Source organism: Thunnus maccoyii, chromosome 5 (genome assembly GCF_910596095.1).
Source record: "Thunnus maccoyii chromosome 5, fThuMac1.1, whole genome shotgun sequence".
Classification (NCBI taxonomy): domain Eukaryota; kingdom Metazoa; phylum Chordata; class Actinopteri; order Scombriformes; family Scombridae; genus Thunnus; species Thunnus maccoyii.
The window spans coordinates 31,392,124-31,411,818 of record NC_056537.1 but is presented as its reverse complement, the minus strand read 5'-3'; the positions used below and the strand labels follow the sequence as shown (position 1 = coordinate 31,411,818).

The 19,695-nt window shown below is 38.9% G+C and overlaps 1 protein-coding gene across 1 annotated transcript; it reads right to left on the bottom strand.

Moving 5' to 3' along the window:
* Positions 1 to 771: 771 nt before the first annotated feature.
* Positions 772 to 17,899, bottom strand: si:ch211-216l23.2 (uncharacterized protein LOC565061 homolog). Its single transcript, XM_042412413.1, has 9 exons — positions 17,661 to 17,899; positions 17,397 to 17,483; positions 16,087 to 16,160; positions 14,789 to 14,909; positions 7,273 to 7,472; positions 5,383 to 5,661; positions 5,057 to 5,227; positions 4,524 to 4,769; positions 772 to 4,282 (listed from the first exon to the last, which is right to left on the bottom strand). Exons 1-9 carry the CDS (start codon positions 17,720 to 17,722, stop codon positions 4,245 to 4,247), a joined length of 1,278 nt encoding a protein of 425 aa, XP_042268347.1. The 5' UTR covers positions 17,723 to 17,899; the 3' UTR covers positions 772 to 4,244.
* Positions 17,900 to 19,695: the final 1,796 nt, after the last annotated feature.

Below are 19,695 nucleotides of genomic sequence, written 5' to 3'. Positions count from 1 at the left end.
TCTAACTGCTGCATCTACTAAATATTGATTTGAAGGTTGATCAATCTGGTTTTAACGTAATTTATATCAATTTATACAGATTTTTCAGATTAACATCAGTCTTTCTTGCTTCGTGCTAAAAAAACATTTACATCCACTGTTCAGTGCTACAAAACAATACATGAAGCAGTCAGTATTCACAAGTCAGGTAGTCATTTTTATTTCCTGTGGTTAATTCTCTCTTGAACAGAAGAAAAAACATTCAAACGCTCATCAAAACATAACAAAATATTTAAAACATTTGTAGGCGTTTTCTTTGAAAATATTGTCAAGATTCTCCCTCCATACCTGTTGGACACTGCTGCACATCAGAGAAAACATTCGACAAATCCACAGCGAAAAGTTGTTGAACATTTACAATTTATAAACTGTATATTTCTTTTTTAAAAAAGGGTTAGGGTTAGGACATTATCTACAAAACAGGAAATGTGTAAAAGAAAAATTTCTTCTTACAAATGGCATGTTGCTGGTGTGTAATCCGTGATCTGTAATGCTTCCCAAACTGTCTCACAGCATTAAGTAACATCCTGAAATCACTTAGCAGCACATTTAAGAATTTCAAGAGGATTTCTCACAACCGAGTACACTGGGTAATCTGGGAAATATGAGCATATCTTTACAACTGACTCGCTGCATTGTCTGTACTCCACAAATGCCACACCAAACATTGCAAAGGATTATTAACAAGCAAACCAGAGCATTCTACAATTCCTAGCACTGAGTATTCAAAAGTTCCGGAAAACAAAACAGAACATTTAATAAGCTTTGTAACAAGAAAAATGATAAAAACTGTTTATGCTTTAAACCTGCGAGTTTTTCCCTGAATTACAATACATTAGTGTGAATGTGATTATCTCGTTACATGACAACAGGAAACATCCATGAAGAAATTCTCACTGACTCCGCTCAAGATGAACGAGGATGACTGCATGAGAGAAATTTCAACTGAGAACTTGAAGTAAAAGGCTGAAAAGCAGTGATTTTAATGACAATGCACTCTGCTTAGCAGGACGTTTTACAGAGCTTTCCTTTACGTGCTGTACTGACGGCAGTTGTCAAAATTAGACACCTTGCTGTGAAGAAAAGCTCACTTAGATTTTGCATAATTTGCTGACAAGAAAAATATGTTAAGAGATTCATATCCCTTTAGGTTATGCTGGCGAGCCTTTCAAGCTGCCTTCATTGCTTTTTAACAATTTATTTATTGAATTTTTCTCAAACACAGAACAGTCTACAGGAGAAAACACAGAATTGAAATATCAAAGATAAAATAATAAAGTAATAATCCCACAAGACCAGTCCCCCCCACCCCCAGACAAGGGCAAAGCAATGGTATGGGGGGTTGGGGGTCAGGGTACATTTGGTGAAATAAACATAAAATTTACACACATTAGTACATATAAATTCAACTATACACATCTACACAGATGCACGTGTGCATATGTCAAACATATCTCATCATCGACCAACAACAGACTGTGAAATATTTCCCATGTAGCTTCTAAAAGCAGACCAGCATTTAACAGATGTGTGGTTTTCCTTTGTGATTGAACGTCATTTTTTCTGATGTCATGTACGAGGAAATTTCTTTAAGCTACATATGGACAAGGGATGGGGGATCTGCACTTTGCCATAACAAAGCAAAACATTTATTACCAGCAATCATGGCCAGTTCGATAAACTGCACCTTGTTTCTTTTGTTAAGAGGGATGTCAGATATGTCACCTAGTAAGGCTAGTTTAGGTGAACAGGGGATCTAAAACTCAACAATCTCTTTAAGAATCTCCAATATTGAACCCCGATAATGTTTTAATTTATTACATTTCCAGAACATGTGAATAAGGTTACCTGTCTCTGTTTTGCATGTTGGCAAAGATCTGAAGTTGATTAATTTATCCTATGGAGTCTTTCTGGTGTAAAATAGGTTATGTGGATAATGTTGAACTGCAAAAGCTTATGGTGGCTGTTATATGAAAAGTGTAGTGCCTCCTCACATATTAATTCCCATTTACTGTCTTCAAAAGGACAGTCCAGGTCTTGCTCCCATTTGGCCCTAGTGTTTAGGGGTTCAGTCTCTATGAAGGCCAAACTTCTGTTATAATTTAACGACAAAATGCCTCTGGGGTGTTTGATATCTTTTAGAATTTCATCAATTGGGAGGGGCTTTAGAGGAGTGGAGTTTCCTCTCTTAAATGTACTGCCTGACCTGTAAATATTATAAGAGATGAGTAGTTGAGAGGTGGAAGGCTCTACATAACTGTTCAAATGACAGTAGGTATGTTATTCTTGTAAAGGTCCCCAAAGTTCTTAATTCCCTGATCATGCCACATCTTGGTTATGTCATCTCTGAGTACATTTGATAAAGCAGAGTTGGTGTGGAAGGGAATATTACTGTGAACTACTGTGAAGTACAATAACACTATAAATATGTGTCTGAATGGCAGACCAGATTCTGGATGTATGTTTAATAAATGGATTATCAGTACCATTCTTCAGAGTATAGTATGACTTAATAAAAGGAATGCTGGCCAGTGGCACAGCTGATGTGTGGCACTGCTCTCTTTGTTTGCAAGCAGGGGAGTTAACTCGCTCTGTCTGCCAGAGCCATATTACTCTGGACTGAGCAGCCCAGTAATACAACTGAAATCAAGGAGCTTCAATCCTCCACACTGAGGGGTATTGTAAAGGGTTTTGATTTTAAATCTAGGAACTTTCCTCCTCTAGATGAATGTAGATGCCATCCTTTGCAGTTTCTTGAAGAAATTCTTATGTATAGATATGGGGAGGGTTTGAAAAAAGTAAAGAAATTTTGGTAGGACAGTGATTTTAATACAGTTCACTCACCCAATCAAAGAAATTGGCAACTGCATCCATCTATCCACGTCCTTGTCCACCTTTTTAAGCAATAAGTCATGATTTAGTGAGAATATTTTGTCTAGTTGATTAGGAATCTTTAAACCTAAATATGTTATGAAATGAGTATTCCACTGAAAAAGGGAAAATTGTTCCTTGAAATCTTTTCAGCTAGAAAAATTTCTTTGTACATTAACCTTTTACCCAGAAATCACATTATACTTTGACAAGAGGTCCATAAGGGCAGGCACGAGTGACTAAGTTGGTAAGAAACAAAATAATGTCATCTGCATACAAAGAGATGACATGGTTCTCACCCCCCACTTTGACCCCAGAGATAGAATTATGTGACCTTACTGCAGTGGCCGGGGGTTGCCTCCTTTGCTTTGATGAAACACAATATGGTCCGTTTTTATTCTGGATGACCAAACAAAGCCTACAAAAAAGTCAAAATGCTGTCAGAGGGACTATGCTTTCACTGCCAAGGTGCTGTACTGCATATTGTCACCAAGTTCACTTGACAACGCATCAAAAGCATTCTCAGGAAAAACACTGTTAGTGTGTTTACTAAGACAACACACCTGAAGTGAAGTAATAAATTATGAAGATTTGTTGACTTGTCGTGAAAAGGAGCCAAAAGTTGTGCACCTAAGACAAAAATAAATAAAAATAAAATTCAAACCCAGAGATCAGCTTGTAATGTCTTTCATCAGTTGTTGAAATTGTCTCAAGAACCTTTGAGAAGTGCTTTTAAGTACTGTCTTGAAACACTGTCCACAGCAAGTAAGCTACTGAGACCTCTTCAGTATTTTCAAGAGACAAGTAAAAGTCTTATTACCTTCATGTGACCACCAATACCTCTCACCTTTTGTTTCCTTCCATATGAACCAGCTGCCCACTGGTGGCAAGGGTTTTTGTGCATTCAGCTAAACAAGTTAGATGTTAAGTGTTTATCCTGTATAGCTTGTCAATGTGACCCCGACCAAAATTGTTTTTTTTTTGTTTTGTTTGTTTGTTTTTTTTTAATGGGATGCCTCTGGATGAGACCAGTGCACTATACACAGAAAAAATTAACCATGATGACAGAAGGATCTTCAAAAAAAATACATGACGAGTCACTAGAATACTGCCATTCTCTGTCAATCCATCCACAATAATAAACCTCAGATAATAATATCTGACATGACCCATCTTTTCCATCCAACGGAAACTGATTTACTACTTTTATTTAAAAAAGGTCAAATTGCCCAAACAGGAATCCTACGCAGTGGCCAGGAGTCTTTTGCTCAAGAGTACAGTGCTGGCACTGGTAGCCTGTGTGTGTGTGTGTGTGTGTATATCTTAGTCTTTTCTTAGTGTCGGGGGCCACTCGGTCGTGGAAGAGGGCCACCTGAGCAGAAAGAGAGCGGGGAGGGGAGAGGAGAAGAGGGAAAAAAAAGACAAAAGAATGTTATACAACAAGGTTAAATTAAATTGTATTGTTTGTTTATATCTAAGTGCTCTGTTTTAATTCAATGTTTCTATATACAAATTCAGAATTACAATCTTTGAGAGCCATATACATTTAATAAAAAGGACTGAAATTGTCAAGACAAAGGTGAAGAAAAAAATGATTATGATATTATATGCACCTGGCGCAGATAAAAGTGGAGGGCGAGAACTCTTCAGAGAGGGAGGGGCTCCTCTAGTCCCATGGGGGCCCCTGGGGCTTGGGTGGTATGGAGGCGCATGGTGGAGAAGGGGCCCACGAGGCAAGCCAGGGGCGCCGTAAGGACTGTGTGAGGAAGGTGGGCCCCGTGACGATGGGGGCCCTAGTGATGGACCAGGAGGCCGATGCAAGGACAGCAATGGGGGAGGTTTTGTTTTGGGATACGAACCTAAAAAAAAAAAAAAAAAAAAGTGACACAAAACAGATCTGGGTGAAAAACATTACTCTTTTACTTAGAGGACATCATGATGAGATGGAACCATTCCATGTCAACATCAACACCTCAAGTGTGCCTGAATACAAAATTAACATCATTTTCTCTTAAAACAAGGAGGACAAAGTTTGAATTTTTAAAAATGTGGTAGCAGGGTATATGGTTTTTACACCCTTGAAATGAACACAAATTTAAAAATACCCTTTAAAAAGTCAAGTAAGTAGTCAAGTCTGCAGTCTAACCTGGTGAAGGCAAAAGAGGAACAGGTGGAGGTGGTGAGTGGTTCCCCATGGGTCCCCCTGCTCCGGTTGCAGGCTGGGGCTGAGGGGGCCCGGGTGGAGTAGGGAGCAGAGGAGGTGGTTTCCCCAGTCCTGGAGGTAACATGTTCCCCCTCTCCCCCTCAGTGTTGGAGGCTGGAGAGAGAGGAAGAACCACAGTAGACAGGAAAGGCATGACCCAAAGAGAAGGAAAGAACAGGGGACGATAAGGAGTTAAAGGTCCAATCGGTAATATTGACACAGCACCAGTCCTAGATAGTGTAGGTACTACAGCGTGATGAGTGTCCTACCTTGTGCATGCACCTGCCGGGAACGGACGTACTCTGAGATGGTTTCCAGCTCCTCGGGGTAAAGATGCACCCCCTCGGTCAACAGCATGAGGAGCTGACGGGTTTCGGAAGGAACACTGTGGCGCTCAATCTTTTCTCGATCCAGAAAATCATCCAGCAGCTGTGATGCCTGTGCTGCGATGTCTGCGGGATCCCTTGACGGGCGTTCTTTGACGAGTCCACGACTGTACTCTGCTGCAACAAAGTCCATGGCCTGGTCTTTGGGCATGTTGCGATGGACTGGGGGCGAAATGGGAGAGTTAGAGTTGTGGTGTCAAGGGACTGGAGGGGGAGAAAGTAAAATAAAATGAGCCAAAGCCGTAGAAATTTGCAGTAAAAATGAATTGGGTTCTTAAAGACTATTTGTGTCATGCTGATATTTGGTACTTCGGTAGGTAGTACTTTTGAGAAGGTATTTTGAGTATGAGTTGTGGTTTGTTGGAAAAAGAGGGGCGATGAGTGGCATGCAGTTTGGATAGAGGTGTGCGTTTATCAGTAACTTAAAAATGTGTTGCATTATGTTGATGGACATATTTTATGAGCAATGATTTAACTTTAGATGATTTGATCTGTATTTATTTCTGGTGCAATGAATAATTTCATTTTTTAATATTAGCTTTAAAGACATACATTGATTAATTTTATTCTGGTGGTGTAGACCAAAAAGTGTATTTTTAGGGCATCTTTTGCTTTTCATGTTTCTGTTGTGAGCTACACAGTGTAACATCATTGAAAAATTACATCACTCTGCACAGTTTTGATGTTCTTATTTTATATTGTGTAGATTTGACATTTGAATTATGCAGATTTGTCTGTGCATGCTGTGCTATTTTAAAAAAAAAGATCAGTTTTTGTGGGGTATCTTAAATCAGACAGGTTGCTTAATGATTTCTGCACACTCAGTGCAGAAATTCAGAAATTGTTTTTATTATAAATATAGAAAAAAGCACAGGGGAAATATAGTTCTGCACGCTATTTGTCGATTTTTTGATCAGTTGTATGAAGATCAGGTTGTAGATATAGTGAATTGTTCTAGTATTCCAAACTGAGTCAAATCAAAAAACTAGGATTTATTTCAACATGGGTTTAAATTTTGTACCTCGGGCCATCAGTTCTATTGGTTATGAAAACATCTCAAGTCTTTACTCAACTGTATTTCAATATGAAACATGACATTTAGGATAACTGGTCTTGATAAAAATCACTGTCTGATCGACTGGTGACCACTAGTAATTCCTGATTTCACAAAAAGACATGAATGTGCCCTTCTATGGCAAATACGGAAGCTTGAACCAGGAAGCCTTATTTTCTCTTCCAATTAAGTTTGACCTGGTGGGTCATTTAGAACTTATCTAGCCATTTGTATTTCTTGCCCCATTGTAGCCGTAGTTCTGAGATCTCAGCAATTACTATGGTGAGTACAGTGTTATCATAACTGGTAAAACCAATGGCATGAGCAACAAAAAAAACCCTAAGTTGTAACAAAATTTATTTTTCTTTTTACACACTAATTTGGCTACTTTTAGATTTTATTCAGTTGTTTTATTCAGTGTTCAAGTGTATACCAGTAGCAGCTAGTGGAGGATCTGCTGACTGCCACTGATGTATAAACTGAATGAATATTGTGTAGGTTTGTTACAACTGCTGAGTGCAGAATTAAAGCATTTGAAGTGTGCATGTTGGGGTATTTAATGGAAGTATGTCTTGTTTTTATTTCATTTTGGATGTTGGTAGATTTTAAAAATGAACATCGTCACTACACCATCAGTAGAAGTGAGCCTAGAAAAGGGATGGAGGGTTTTAACTGCGGTGGTTTGGCTAAGTTTGAAGGAATGAGGGGTAGGGACTTACTTTTGAGGGATTCTGAGAATATGATAACAGTGCAGGAGGACAGAGCTACGTTTGTGTGCTCCACCAGAATACATAACGGGGAGCCGTCTGCTCGCACATCCTGCAGGGCCCGGGTCAGGCCTGACTCCGCCTGAAGGTAGAGCATTTCCACTGATAGGCCACGCTCCTGCAAGCACTGGCCTAGCGATTTGGGGTAATCCCTTTGAGAGGAAGAGAAACACTTTGTTAACGTGACATCTCTATATTAGGTGACTCAGCTGGCAGAAAGATAAACCGAAATCAAATCTCTGAGAATGTAAGAGAGTGTATGCACCTTAATTGGCAAGGAGTCGTAAGTGTTGCATGTGTTTAGGTTATAAATAAGGTAAAACAGAGAGTCGTATTCCTCTGGTGAAGCTGTGTAAGTTTTTCAAAGAATTGTCGTCCTGTCAAAGGAAAACACCAAAAAACTTAACACTGTTATAAACAGCTGTTGGCAGTGTGCACTTTTGAGTCTTCAACCACTGGAGTTGGTGCCAGGCTGGTATTTGGAGGTTCCAATAGCAATGGCAACATGTTGCGCCTCTAGTGTTTGAGTCTGTATGTGTGAACGGGCAGTAAAGCGTCAATGGTAAATGTTGCGTTTTTTAATATTTTTATATCAGTCCCATGACTGAGCAGGAGCTTTTTCCTAGACTTACACCTTGCTCCAACATTCAGCAATCACACAGGAAAAAAACTTTTTTAGAGTCAAAGATACTAATTCTGGCAAAAAATAGGAAGTCATCCACTAACTAGAAGTAGGCAAACCTATATGAGGAGTAGTGTGGCTAAATAAAAAGCCCCGTTTGCCACTACCACAGTTAGCAGTTTGTCTGTCCGCAGTGGCCAATGTAGGCAAGCATAGCTGCAAGTGATAGCCATATTGTACCGAAAATGTACTACCAATAAAATGACAAAAGGACAATTTTCTTTTGTTGAAAGAGTGGTTAAAGAAGTTTGCCTAGACCTTTTTTTCCACAGCAAAACTGAGTCACCATTTAAATCTATGTGATATTCAAACTAGGTTTTCAGAAGGAGTATTCCATAACATCTGCAATATACATTTGACATTGACGTTGCAACTACAATTGCAGACCATGGTACACAACAGTGAGTATAAGTCATTAGCTACTCATGAGTTACTATGCTGAAAAGTTTCTTTTGAATGAATGTATTGTGCAAAAATGAGTGCCGTTTATACTACGTATTAATGTCGGTCATGCTGTTATATCTATATTCTAAATCCCAACTAAACAGCTGAGAACAAGTACATAGCAATAAGATGGGACCAAGCAGTTTTTCTTGCACAGCTGAAGAAGACTTAAAAAAAAGAAAAAAATGAAACATTTACCTAATATGTACACCTATATTGTTGAATTTACCACAAACGTTGCCTGTATTTATAATCCCAGTGGATAGAGCCCTGTGACATACACAATTTCTGACCTAAAGAATAAAATAAATAGTCTATAAGCATGCTCTGGCACTGATAAGTTACATCCATTTTGTTTAGATAATAAATGCTTGGTTGCATGCTAATAACAAGCACTGGCCCGTGCACTAGGTAACATAAATAGTAGTTTAGTAGCAAACGTTAACGCTTTTGTCACTTCAGTGTTAGTCTACTGGTTAGTTAGCTACTGACCAGAAAGTTAACATAAATGCAGACACAGATGCTGTATTTGTCAAACTTCATGGTTGCCATTTTTGTACGAGTACGTCGTGCATTAATTACTTTTTGAGGTTGCATTGTGTAGTGAGTGTAAATGTTTTATGTATTTATACTATTACTTTTAACATATGATGACGCAGTATCAACATTACAGAGCAGTCTTTGTAAACAATTGTAATCAAATTAGGTGAGGGCAGATCGATTTAATGGTGTCGATTTATGAGGCGAATACAGCATCCACTGCTCAACCATTAGCAAAATGTTGAGAAAGACAACAGTGAATAAGACAGTAACAACACTGAGCCACTGGTTTAGATATGTAGACGACACATGGGTCAAAATTAAAACCCAGGAGGTACAAGCCTTCACAGAACACATTAACTAAGTGGACAGTAACATCAAGTTCACACGAGAGGATGTCAGGAACAACAGCTTGGCCTTTTTAGACTGTGCTGTAAATAATGAAGAGGACAGGAGCTTCCACATTGGAGTATACAGGAAACCCGCACACACAGACCAATACTTACTGTTTGACTGTCACCACTAGGGGTGCGACGGGTCACAAAAGTCACGGTTCGGATCGGGTCACGGATCGGATCATTTTTCAGATCAGCAAAACAAAAAAAAAAAAAAAAGGGGGGGGGTGGGACAAAACTTTGTATTCCATATATTCTGTAAAACACTTACAGCATGGAACTTTTGCCCATGGTCTTAGATGAAAACAACATTCAAGATGTCCAATATTTAAATAAAATATTAAAAAAAAGCTAAATTGGTAAATTAAATTACAATATGAAGCATGATACCTTCTTCCTTTAAACATGGTAACATTAGTGATTGAAACAACAGCCTGTGTCCACATCATCAAAACTTCATAACTTACAAACATGAACACACATCTTGTACTGCAGTTTAGTTTGTTCAATGAGCCACCAAACAAACATTAACCGGGGAAAATTGCACCGCTAACATCAGTTAGCAGCTACGTAGCTAATTAGCTGCTCAGCTGCAGCACATTAAACAGTGTGTAAACAAAGCTGCAGATGTCACTATGGACCTGTTAAATGCTGGTTTGGTTGTTGCTCTTCAAAATCCCTGTCAGCGACGCGCTGTCTGTCTATGACTTGTACTTACAGCAGTTTGTTTACTTTATTTTAAATGAGATATTAAATTTTGCAATTAATCCGCGGTTCACATGCGTGCCGAACCATGGGGGGCGATCTGTACGGATCAGGGATCAACTATGACCTGTTGCACCCCTACTGGAGCATAAGCTAGGAGTTATCAGAACCGTGCACCACCAAGTTGATAATGTACCAAGTGCCCAGGCCCAAGAAGCTTGTGGATACCCCAACTAGACCTTTGTAAAAACAGCCACAAGCTCCAAGAAGAACAACAACCCCGCAGGTGGTGATGAGAAGAAGAATAAACATCATCATTCCTTTCGTGTCTGGAGTATCTGATAAACTCAGGAGGATTTTCAACAGACAGTCTAACCAAAAGACCACACACCCAAACACAAGAAAAGCCACCAAGTGTAGGCATACCAATGCAATGAAGAATTCACAGACTTTTATATTGGGGAAACTAAACAACCATTTAACAAAACGCATGGCTCAACACAGAAGGGCCAGCTCTTCATGTCAAGACTCAGCAGTTTACCTACACCTGAAAGATAAGGGACACTTTTTTGAAGACAACATGCATATTTAGGATAGGGAGGACAGACGGTTTGAAAGAGGAGTGAAGGAAGCGGTCTACGTCAAAGTAGAGAAACCATCCCTCAACAGGGGAAGAAGTCTATGACACCACTTACCCCCCACCTACAATGCTGTCCTTTCATCTTTTCCTAGGAGACTTAACAACCATTCACATTTGGCCTAATGTGACAACTCCAACGACTTTCGTTTACACTTGTCGTTACAACAGCCAGGAGCACTAATGAACCAAGCGGTATCAATGACCTTGATAACGACCCCACAGAGGTTAAATAGCTGGGGCTCCCCACCTGTCAGAACTGAAGAAGCCCTTTGGATGAGAGGCAAAACGTCTTCAAGTATCTACAACCAGGAAGTTCAGTTGCTCTCGATCCAACCCTCCTTGGACAACCAGGACCGGAATGACTGAGAATCTTCACAAACAGCGAAAATTTTTATTCATCATGAAAAATGCTTTTGTGTGTAGCATGTCACTAGTATGTAACTATATGTAACAAGTAGTATATAGTAAAGTATGTAACAATAGCAGCCTTTTTAAAAGTATGATATTATGTTGTTTTGTGAGAATGTGTTATCCAAGTTATATTTGATATGTACAGTAAATGGGAGTTATTTAATGGAGTGTATTAAAGAACTTTGAAGCTTTTGTGGAAAGGTGTGTGTGTTTGACACAGGTGCAAACAAATCAGTTTCTTATTTAAAACTGCATTACATTATAGCCTAGCTTGCATATTCTTAGAACGCATAAAGAAAAATAAAATTGATTATGTTATGAATTTAGTCATGGATAAAGAACATTTTATGATAGAGGTTGTAAAGTCACTGTGCTAACAGCTCATAATGTTCCTACTTTCTTCACAGGTGAGCTTGAATGGCACATAGAAATGTGGCTTTTCAGACAATTTTGGTGCAGTAATAAAAACGCATATTAAATGAAATGAGTAAAATTTGAATCTGGTGTTTGTAGAAATGCTTTTTATCAGTATCTTTCTACTGTAAAATATGCTCTATGGATAACGGGAGCAATATGTGCGGAGTATTAAAATAAACTTCATGTAGTCTCAAACAGCTTTAAAGACATTTAAGAACAATGACATTGCTGCCGGGAGGAGAGAACCGGGGATCTGCCCGTCAGTCATCATAAATCAAACATAATGCGACACAATCATTCAACACTATTGTAAAAGGATAACCTAGGCCTTGTTGTCTTTGTGTCTTTGTCATGATGAGTGATCATGAAGACTCTCACCTAACTTTAGAGCTTTGCATACTTATAAGTCACTGGGAGTGGTGCTGTCAAATGCACGTACACACAAGATCAACTGGTTATCTTCAACAGTTACTTTCATTCATCATTGTTGGTTTTGGTCTTTTCATGGGATTTGTTGACATTAACAAAAATATAGAATTTCATCAATATAGAATATCTTATCCTTAAAGATCACATCCGAAAAATGTACATGTGGCGGTACAATCCACAGATTCTCAGTGGCCCAAGTATGAATGTAAATTTGGATGTAAGAGTTACAACAAGTATAACATGAACAAACCTTTCAGATTAAAACAATGAAATCAGCTGCAGAAGACCGAGAGCCTGCAGATTTGACTAAGACCTGTGGGAGCAGAGCTAAATAAATATCAAATGCAATACCTTAAATGAAACCTGATACAGTACACTATAGGGTTCCATATGGAAGTGATGACATTTTATAAGAGACAACGCTAGCAAAGTAAACAAGTGCCGTTATCCAGTATTAAGTTGGTGTTTGACTCACATATAGGTGGGCTCCTATTCATTGTTTTGACCCTGACTTCCCATTAATTATTATCCAACTCTCTCAACAATGCCCAACACACATTTGAAACCATTGCTCCTAGCCAAAGTTGAATCACAAACCTCAAACCTTTGCAGGCAAAACAAACTAGCAAGCACGTCAACTTTAGCAACTGAAACAAACATGCTAACCAATTTCACATTATTCAGCTGTTTAAAATAAGTTGGGAAGAAAGCAACATTAATCTATACACCTAATAAAAACTACCAGCAGCAGTGACTAATATTTACATTTGAAGGATAATGTAACTTACATTATTCAGAGTTTCGGCCACTTAAGTTGTAAAGTCATCATGTGATGTGACTTGGGGGTGCGTTCACAGTGTTTCCACAACATAACCGAGAGCAGCCTATTTAAAATACTCTGGCCATAAACTACCATTTGAATGTTAATATGATTATGAATATAATTAAGCCCTTTCAGATTGCAATGTTATCTGTTTTGGGGAGCTATGATAGATACCCTAGTAGTTCATTCTCAGCTAAAGGAAAATAGGAAAATGTTGAAATAATTTTCCAGGACATTTTACTTTCTCTTATTTTCCATGACTGGAAAATTGGCCGACTGTTAACCACGTTTTCCAGAACGTGTGGTAACCCTGGTGATGAATTCAAGTTTTGGGAGTGGCACATTTACATAACAGCGTACGATGTTCGATGGGAGGATCTTTTTGTAGTTTATTGCACATTGGTGTGCATCACAACTGAGGAAGGGCCTCACTGTGTCAGGGATGATCTTGTCAACACAACTCATTATATCAGACCTGCAAACCCCAGACCAGTTGTTTGAGTAGCAGACCACTAGATGTGTCAGATGCAAATCACTGCTGTTCACACAATGGATCATTGTACAACATTTGCATGCATGCAGCAGACAGAACAAAAAAGTGAGGGATGCATTGATATGAAAATTCTTGATAACATTAACAAATTGTTTACAAAAATATCTGTAGATGTCAACTGTTAGTTTGTCACTTATGTCTGTTTGTCCATTTGTCTTTCACCTAAACACAGCTTACCAATGAACACAATTTCACTACTACACACCAAACTACCACTACTGCTGCATTTATATAGTTTCTATTGTTTACATCTCCACAGTAATCAAACTTTAAGCCAATGTGATTTTTGAAAATATGATTTTCAGCTAATTTAAAAAGACAATGAAAATGTAGCTGTAAAACCCAAACCAGCCTATTTTGGGGCTATGGTGACAAGAGCTGGTTAATACAACTCTTCTCATTATAGGTAGGCTATAATGACATGATGATACACACCTCCCGGTAACTTTCTAGGTAACGTTATTTCTGTGGCACATGCACTTGTTTTTTTTCATCCTGCTCCTCTCATTATGGCTACGGGTTTGGCTGCAACGTGAAAAGTCAAGTTTAACAATCTGCGACACACAGACAATATAACTTAATGTTACTTTGTCAACTTAAATACCTGGTGAACAAGAAAGCTAGCTTGCAAATTACGTTATTAGTTATTGGCAGGTCTGCGTTAAGTTAACTCAATTCACAATTTCACCTTTTCACGTCCACCCCAGTCCTGTTTCCTTTGTAAAGGAGTTAACAGAACCATCCTCACTTGAGGAACCAGCCAGCCAGAGTGAGGAGGGGGAACGAGAGAGATAAAATCGATCTCGTGTTGCTGTCGATTTGCAGTCTCTTGAAATGACATTACACGTTTGTCAATCAGGATCATCCCCGCTTGATATTTGGGTGAAGACAGGGGAATGAATCTGATGCTGTGATTGGTTGAACTCTTCTTCTTCTTTTGCTTTTTGGCAGACTAGACGCTGCTGCCTCTTGCTGTTAGACTTCAGTACTGCATGTGCACAATTGACCTCGCAGACCTCACCAGCTTTTTGCGTACTTTAGAGTGACAAATCATACCAGCGTATGATGTCAAAATGCATACCTGCTACACAAAATGTGTATAGGTTGGCAGGTCTGTTATATATTGATGGTATCTAAGCCTTGCCTAAATCTGAACACATATTTGTAATTATCAGAACAATCAGATGAGATATCTCAATTCAGGACAACAAGCACTTAGTGGTGCTTGAAGCCTCCATCCATCATAAATGCTAGTAAAACCAGAGGATCGGGTCAGCACGGGGGAAAGTCATCCAGCCAGGCCCTAAATTAATGAAACAAATGCTCTTGGCTGACCCCTCCAGTCAATCCTATCAATCCTTGTATGTAGAAGTCACCCAAATTTTCACCTTAACTGCTAGTGGTTTAGATTTTTGTCAAAAGTACTCACAGGCACTGGTTGGTGACAGAGAGGACCACGCAGTCAGCCGGCTTCTTCTCCTCCTGCACCTGTCTGTAGAACTTCTGATACATGGCTTTACGTCTGTCTGCTGGAGTCCCCTCTGGTTTGGCTGGAGGTTTGAGGATGGTGAAAGAGATGGGAGAGAATGAAGGAGAGGTACAGGGAGAAAGAGTGGGGACAGGAGAGGGAAATATGCAGGTAGATAAATAAGAGCAGATTTTTGGTGAATTTGCAATCAGCAGTACATCTACATGGGCTGGAGCACTAATCACAATAAAATGACATTTTAACATTATAATCCTTAAAGTTGGAGTGCAGGACTTTAGTCTGCCCCTTCTGGCAGTGAGAGTAATGGGATTTCACCAATCTGGTGAAATTATATCTTATTCGTAACAGTCACTGTTTACTAGTGACTCTCCTACAGCCACATCAGCGTTGAGTTAAGTTACTGCTAATGCAAACCAAACATTTCCTACTGACACTTCTTAACATTAAAAGCATTCAACTAGCTACACATAGGGTGGTTTTATTGTGAAGCAGCACAGCAAATGTAACGTAATTGTCATAGCAGTTAGCTCTGACTATGATTGGTTATTAAAAATGTGTACAAAGCAAGATAACAGCCATTTTTGGCATTTGTTCATCAGCGGATCACTTTTTCTTTTGCAAGAGAGCAATGAAATAAGAAGGAGCAGCCAAAGTGGGATGTAAGATCAAGAGCTGCAGGTGACAGGCTGCACATCTCCCAAGTCCTCAGCAAGATAACCAACTTTACTGTGGCATTGCTGTTGTGTGGAAAACTATTCATGCCATGTGCAGCATTGGATCATGTCACAGTGGCCATTATGACCGACCTGCTCTTCTGCTGTATTTCTGACAAAGTAGCTGCTCAAAAAGTGCATACTGTAGTGTTAAACTACACCTGTCGTTACCACGGTAATCACGGGTATCCCCAAATGAACCAGGACCGAAATTGTAAGGATTACAACTTTACCATTTAACTTTCCTGTAAACTGTATATTTGACACACCATAACTTAAGAGGATATATCTGAAGCTTAAAGCAATAGGTTATCAGCTATTGAACAAAAGTTTTATGTGATTTAAAATGCAGCGGAGGACTAACAAGGCATGCATTTTCATTGTGAGAATTTTTAATAGGATTAGTCTTGGTGTGCAAGGTTTCTGTGAGCCACATTAAAAAACAAAAAAAAAACAAAAAACATACCAAGTTTGACTGGTGCGAACTTGTTAGTGTGTTTTAGTGATGAATGTGAGGAGTCTCACCATTTGGTTGATGCTTGTACCCCTCGTACTTCACACTTCCACTGTAGTTTTGCATTTGCTCTAGTTCTTCATAACTGAAAGGAAAGTGGTGAGACAGGTGTTTCTTTTACTCTTATGGTTTAATGAAGGAAGCATTTCTATGCCTTCTGTTCACAAGGTCATGATGACTTGATATTATCAAGATGTTAGAAAAACTGAAAAACTGGAGGAAGCTTCTTTCAAACCCCCAAAACAAAAGTGTGCTTCAAAGGCCCTGGGTCTAGAAATGAATATACATTATTTTTGATGTTGCATTCTCATGCCTGATAATTTGGTCGATACACAATCAATTGCTTAGTATTGCAAACATTTCAATTCCTATTTTTTCTTGAAATACCATTTAAGGTGATTCAGAGGTGAACTGCTGAAATACTTTGCTTGTCAAGGTTGAGTGAGAATTCACAGAGGTGTCAGTTATTCCAACTTAACAGGTGCAACAACCACTGTGACACCCAAGACAAGACTACCAGACAAAATAAATGAAAACACTTGTGTTGGTGTACTGTGGCTGCAAAACCGGACTGGGATTTAAGAATAGGACACTTTGTCCAATTCATTATGGGGCAGAGCAAAAGTGGCAAGTTATTGGTTTACACAAATCAAAAAGGTCCTTTCAGGTTTCTTGTATGGGGATAGCAGATCACCTTGACTAAGATACACATTTAGAGTAGCTACAGTAGAATCATACTGTGAAAATATAATAATGTTGCATCAATGTTTTACTAAAATCTGTCTGATGTGATTGAACAGTAGAGCAGTTACATTCACATTATTTTATTTTAGATACAAGTAACAAGTTATAATGAAATATCCTAAACATAATATGGTAATACACGTAACCCTTTTAGTTGTGTTCTCTATGTTATTAGAACTGTAGCACTTTGAGTTTCACTATGATTTAAAAGTGCAGTAGAAATAAATGTATTATTATTATTTCAACCTAAATTTTCAAATGGACTGGCTAGCCTTTGGATTTTTTTTCTTTCCTCTGAGACAGTTACACTTTTACAGAAGGTTGTGCTAAATGATCCTAAATGTAACCTAAAATGAATCTGAATAAAACTTAACAGTAAAATTAAAGTAATTTAAACTGGAGCTATTCCTTCGGTATAAATGGCATGAAACAAACGTCAAAAGGTGTCCACTTAAACTTGAAGCTTGAAACTCAAACATAAAGCCTTCCAGATGCAACGGGATTGTGATCCATGTAATGTCCATTTACTAACACACAAACACTTTGAGTTAGAGGAGTGTAACGTTAATGCTGCTACCTGTCCAGAGCATCCTTCAGGTCCTCGGTCCTCTCCTCTCTGGTGGGGTAAGGCGCTGTTCTCCGGAACAACCGCAGTTGCTGCGCACTGCACAACACAATAAGGAGTTTTTCAAGTATCTTGTCAAATATAACTAACCTCTACTAACGTACATTGATACAAGGAAGACAGCGGTTGGTAACCCCCCTCCCTTCTAGCTTTGTGCTGTGGCTGCAACTGTTAGCTGCTAATGCTAAACTTGCTACAGCGAACCGCTCCGCTTACCTTCCGTTTGGGTTCGCCGGTGGCCGCCGTGCAGCTGAAGATGATTTCGCCCAAGACGACATTTTGCCTGCACTAACCCTCACCCGAAACAAATCTATGCGTTTCCTCTTATTATTTTTATGGCGGTTGAATCTATGCGTTTAATCACAGGGAGAGAATGAACGTCCTCCTGGCATTTCTCCACCAGTGTTTTTACCACAACCCTCCCTTTAGTGAGGAGGAGGAAGTCTTCTTCTGGAGGCTGACTGGCCAGTTTACAGGCGCATTACCGCCACCTACTGGCACAATGTCGGCAGAGAAATAAGATTAGATAGATAGATAGATAGATAGATAGATAGATAGATAGATAGATAGATAGATAGGCTAAATTATATACAAAAACTAAACAGAATAATAGTGACTAGAGATATAACCATAACTATAATATACTATTTGCTGAGTATACACTGTGCAGTTAGTACACTGTACATTAGTGCAGGTTAGGTTGGTAGTGAAGTGCATGATTGTCTTAGAGTACTAGTGTACTCTGAGTGTACTAAATATTGATACTTGAATGATTTACACAATGTATATACATATGATAAAAGTATATACAGAGACTACTTTAAAGATGATCAAAATATGAATCTTATATATAACAGATGTGATGGATAATGTCATAAAATAAAAGTCCAGGTGAACAGTCTGTCTTCACTATCAGAGGAGTCCCTAGTACAGAGCCAGCCTTCCTGATCATTTTCTTAATGTCCCTGGCTCTCATGCTGCTGCCCCGCAGATAGCAGCGAAGAATACTGCCCTTGTCGCAACAGACTGGTAGAAGATTTACAACATCTTAAAATAAAATCAAATAAAATTGAGCCAGAAAGTTTGACAAAACTTAGCTGGTTGGCCCCCATTAGACCCCTGCCCCTCCCTCTCTCTGAGCATTGGGTTCTTTATTCCTGGAATATAACATGGTCTTTGTTTACTGTGTAGCAATATGAATGAACATTAATTGAGGATTATTGGGACATGTAAACCCAATATCCTTTAAAAGGTCTTAAAACTAGATTTTGACTTTTTGACATATTTTGACATGAAGAGGGACCGTCTTCATGGTCTTAGGATAGAAAAATGGGTCTTGCTTTACTAACCTACCTATAAAGGATATTTGGGATAATCAAACTTGACTGAAAGTATTTTTTAATGCTGTGAGCACCACAAAGAAAACTCCATTTACCTCAGCTGTATTGGGTTGATAGTAGAAATTTCAGAAACAGATATCGTAAATCCATTGCAGACAAAAACCAATCTCATCTGTATGGCTGGATGCCACAAAAGGTAAGTGAGAAGATGTGTGTTCTTATTAAGTTTGGATATAGCAACTCTTTGAGGGGTGCCTTCAAATGACAAACCAGATCCTTGACCATCCTAGGAAAAATTGCTGCTAATATGCACAGTTTTAGTCAGGAGCCGGCAGGGCTGCCCTTCAACCTATTGGTCCTAGTTCTGCACTAACTGGCCGGTTGGGCAGGTCTACAGAGGAAATTAGCTCTGAAACTGACGCTGAATAATTGGAAAAGAGTTCTGACCACTATATGTGTTGATTGACCACTACAAAGTTAGTCCAGATTCGACTTTTTAAAAAAAATCTTTTTTCTTTCATTGGTTGTAGCTCAGTTTGTCTACTCTTTGGGTAAAGTTTTAGTCATTAAGTTAGTTTAACATCCCACTTTTTTTTCTTTTTTTTTTTTTTTTTGGCTAGCCATGGCTCTAGGGATGGCAATGTTGGTCTGTCAGTCAGTTGGTCCACCACTTTGGTCCAGACACAAATATCTCAACAACTTTGGATCACCATGCAATTTTGTATGGACATTTATGGTCCACAGATGATGAATCGGTGTGGTTATGCCCTGACTTTTCCTCTTGCAATTATGGTGCTAGAAACCTAGCACAATCAACGGTACTTTGGTTTATGACCAAATATCAAGAAAAAAATTACATTCTCATAAACCTAGTATGTAAAATGCGTCTGTAGTGCTAGTTAGAAAATCCC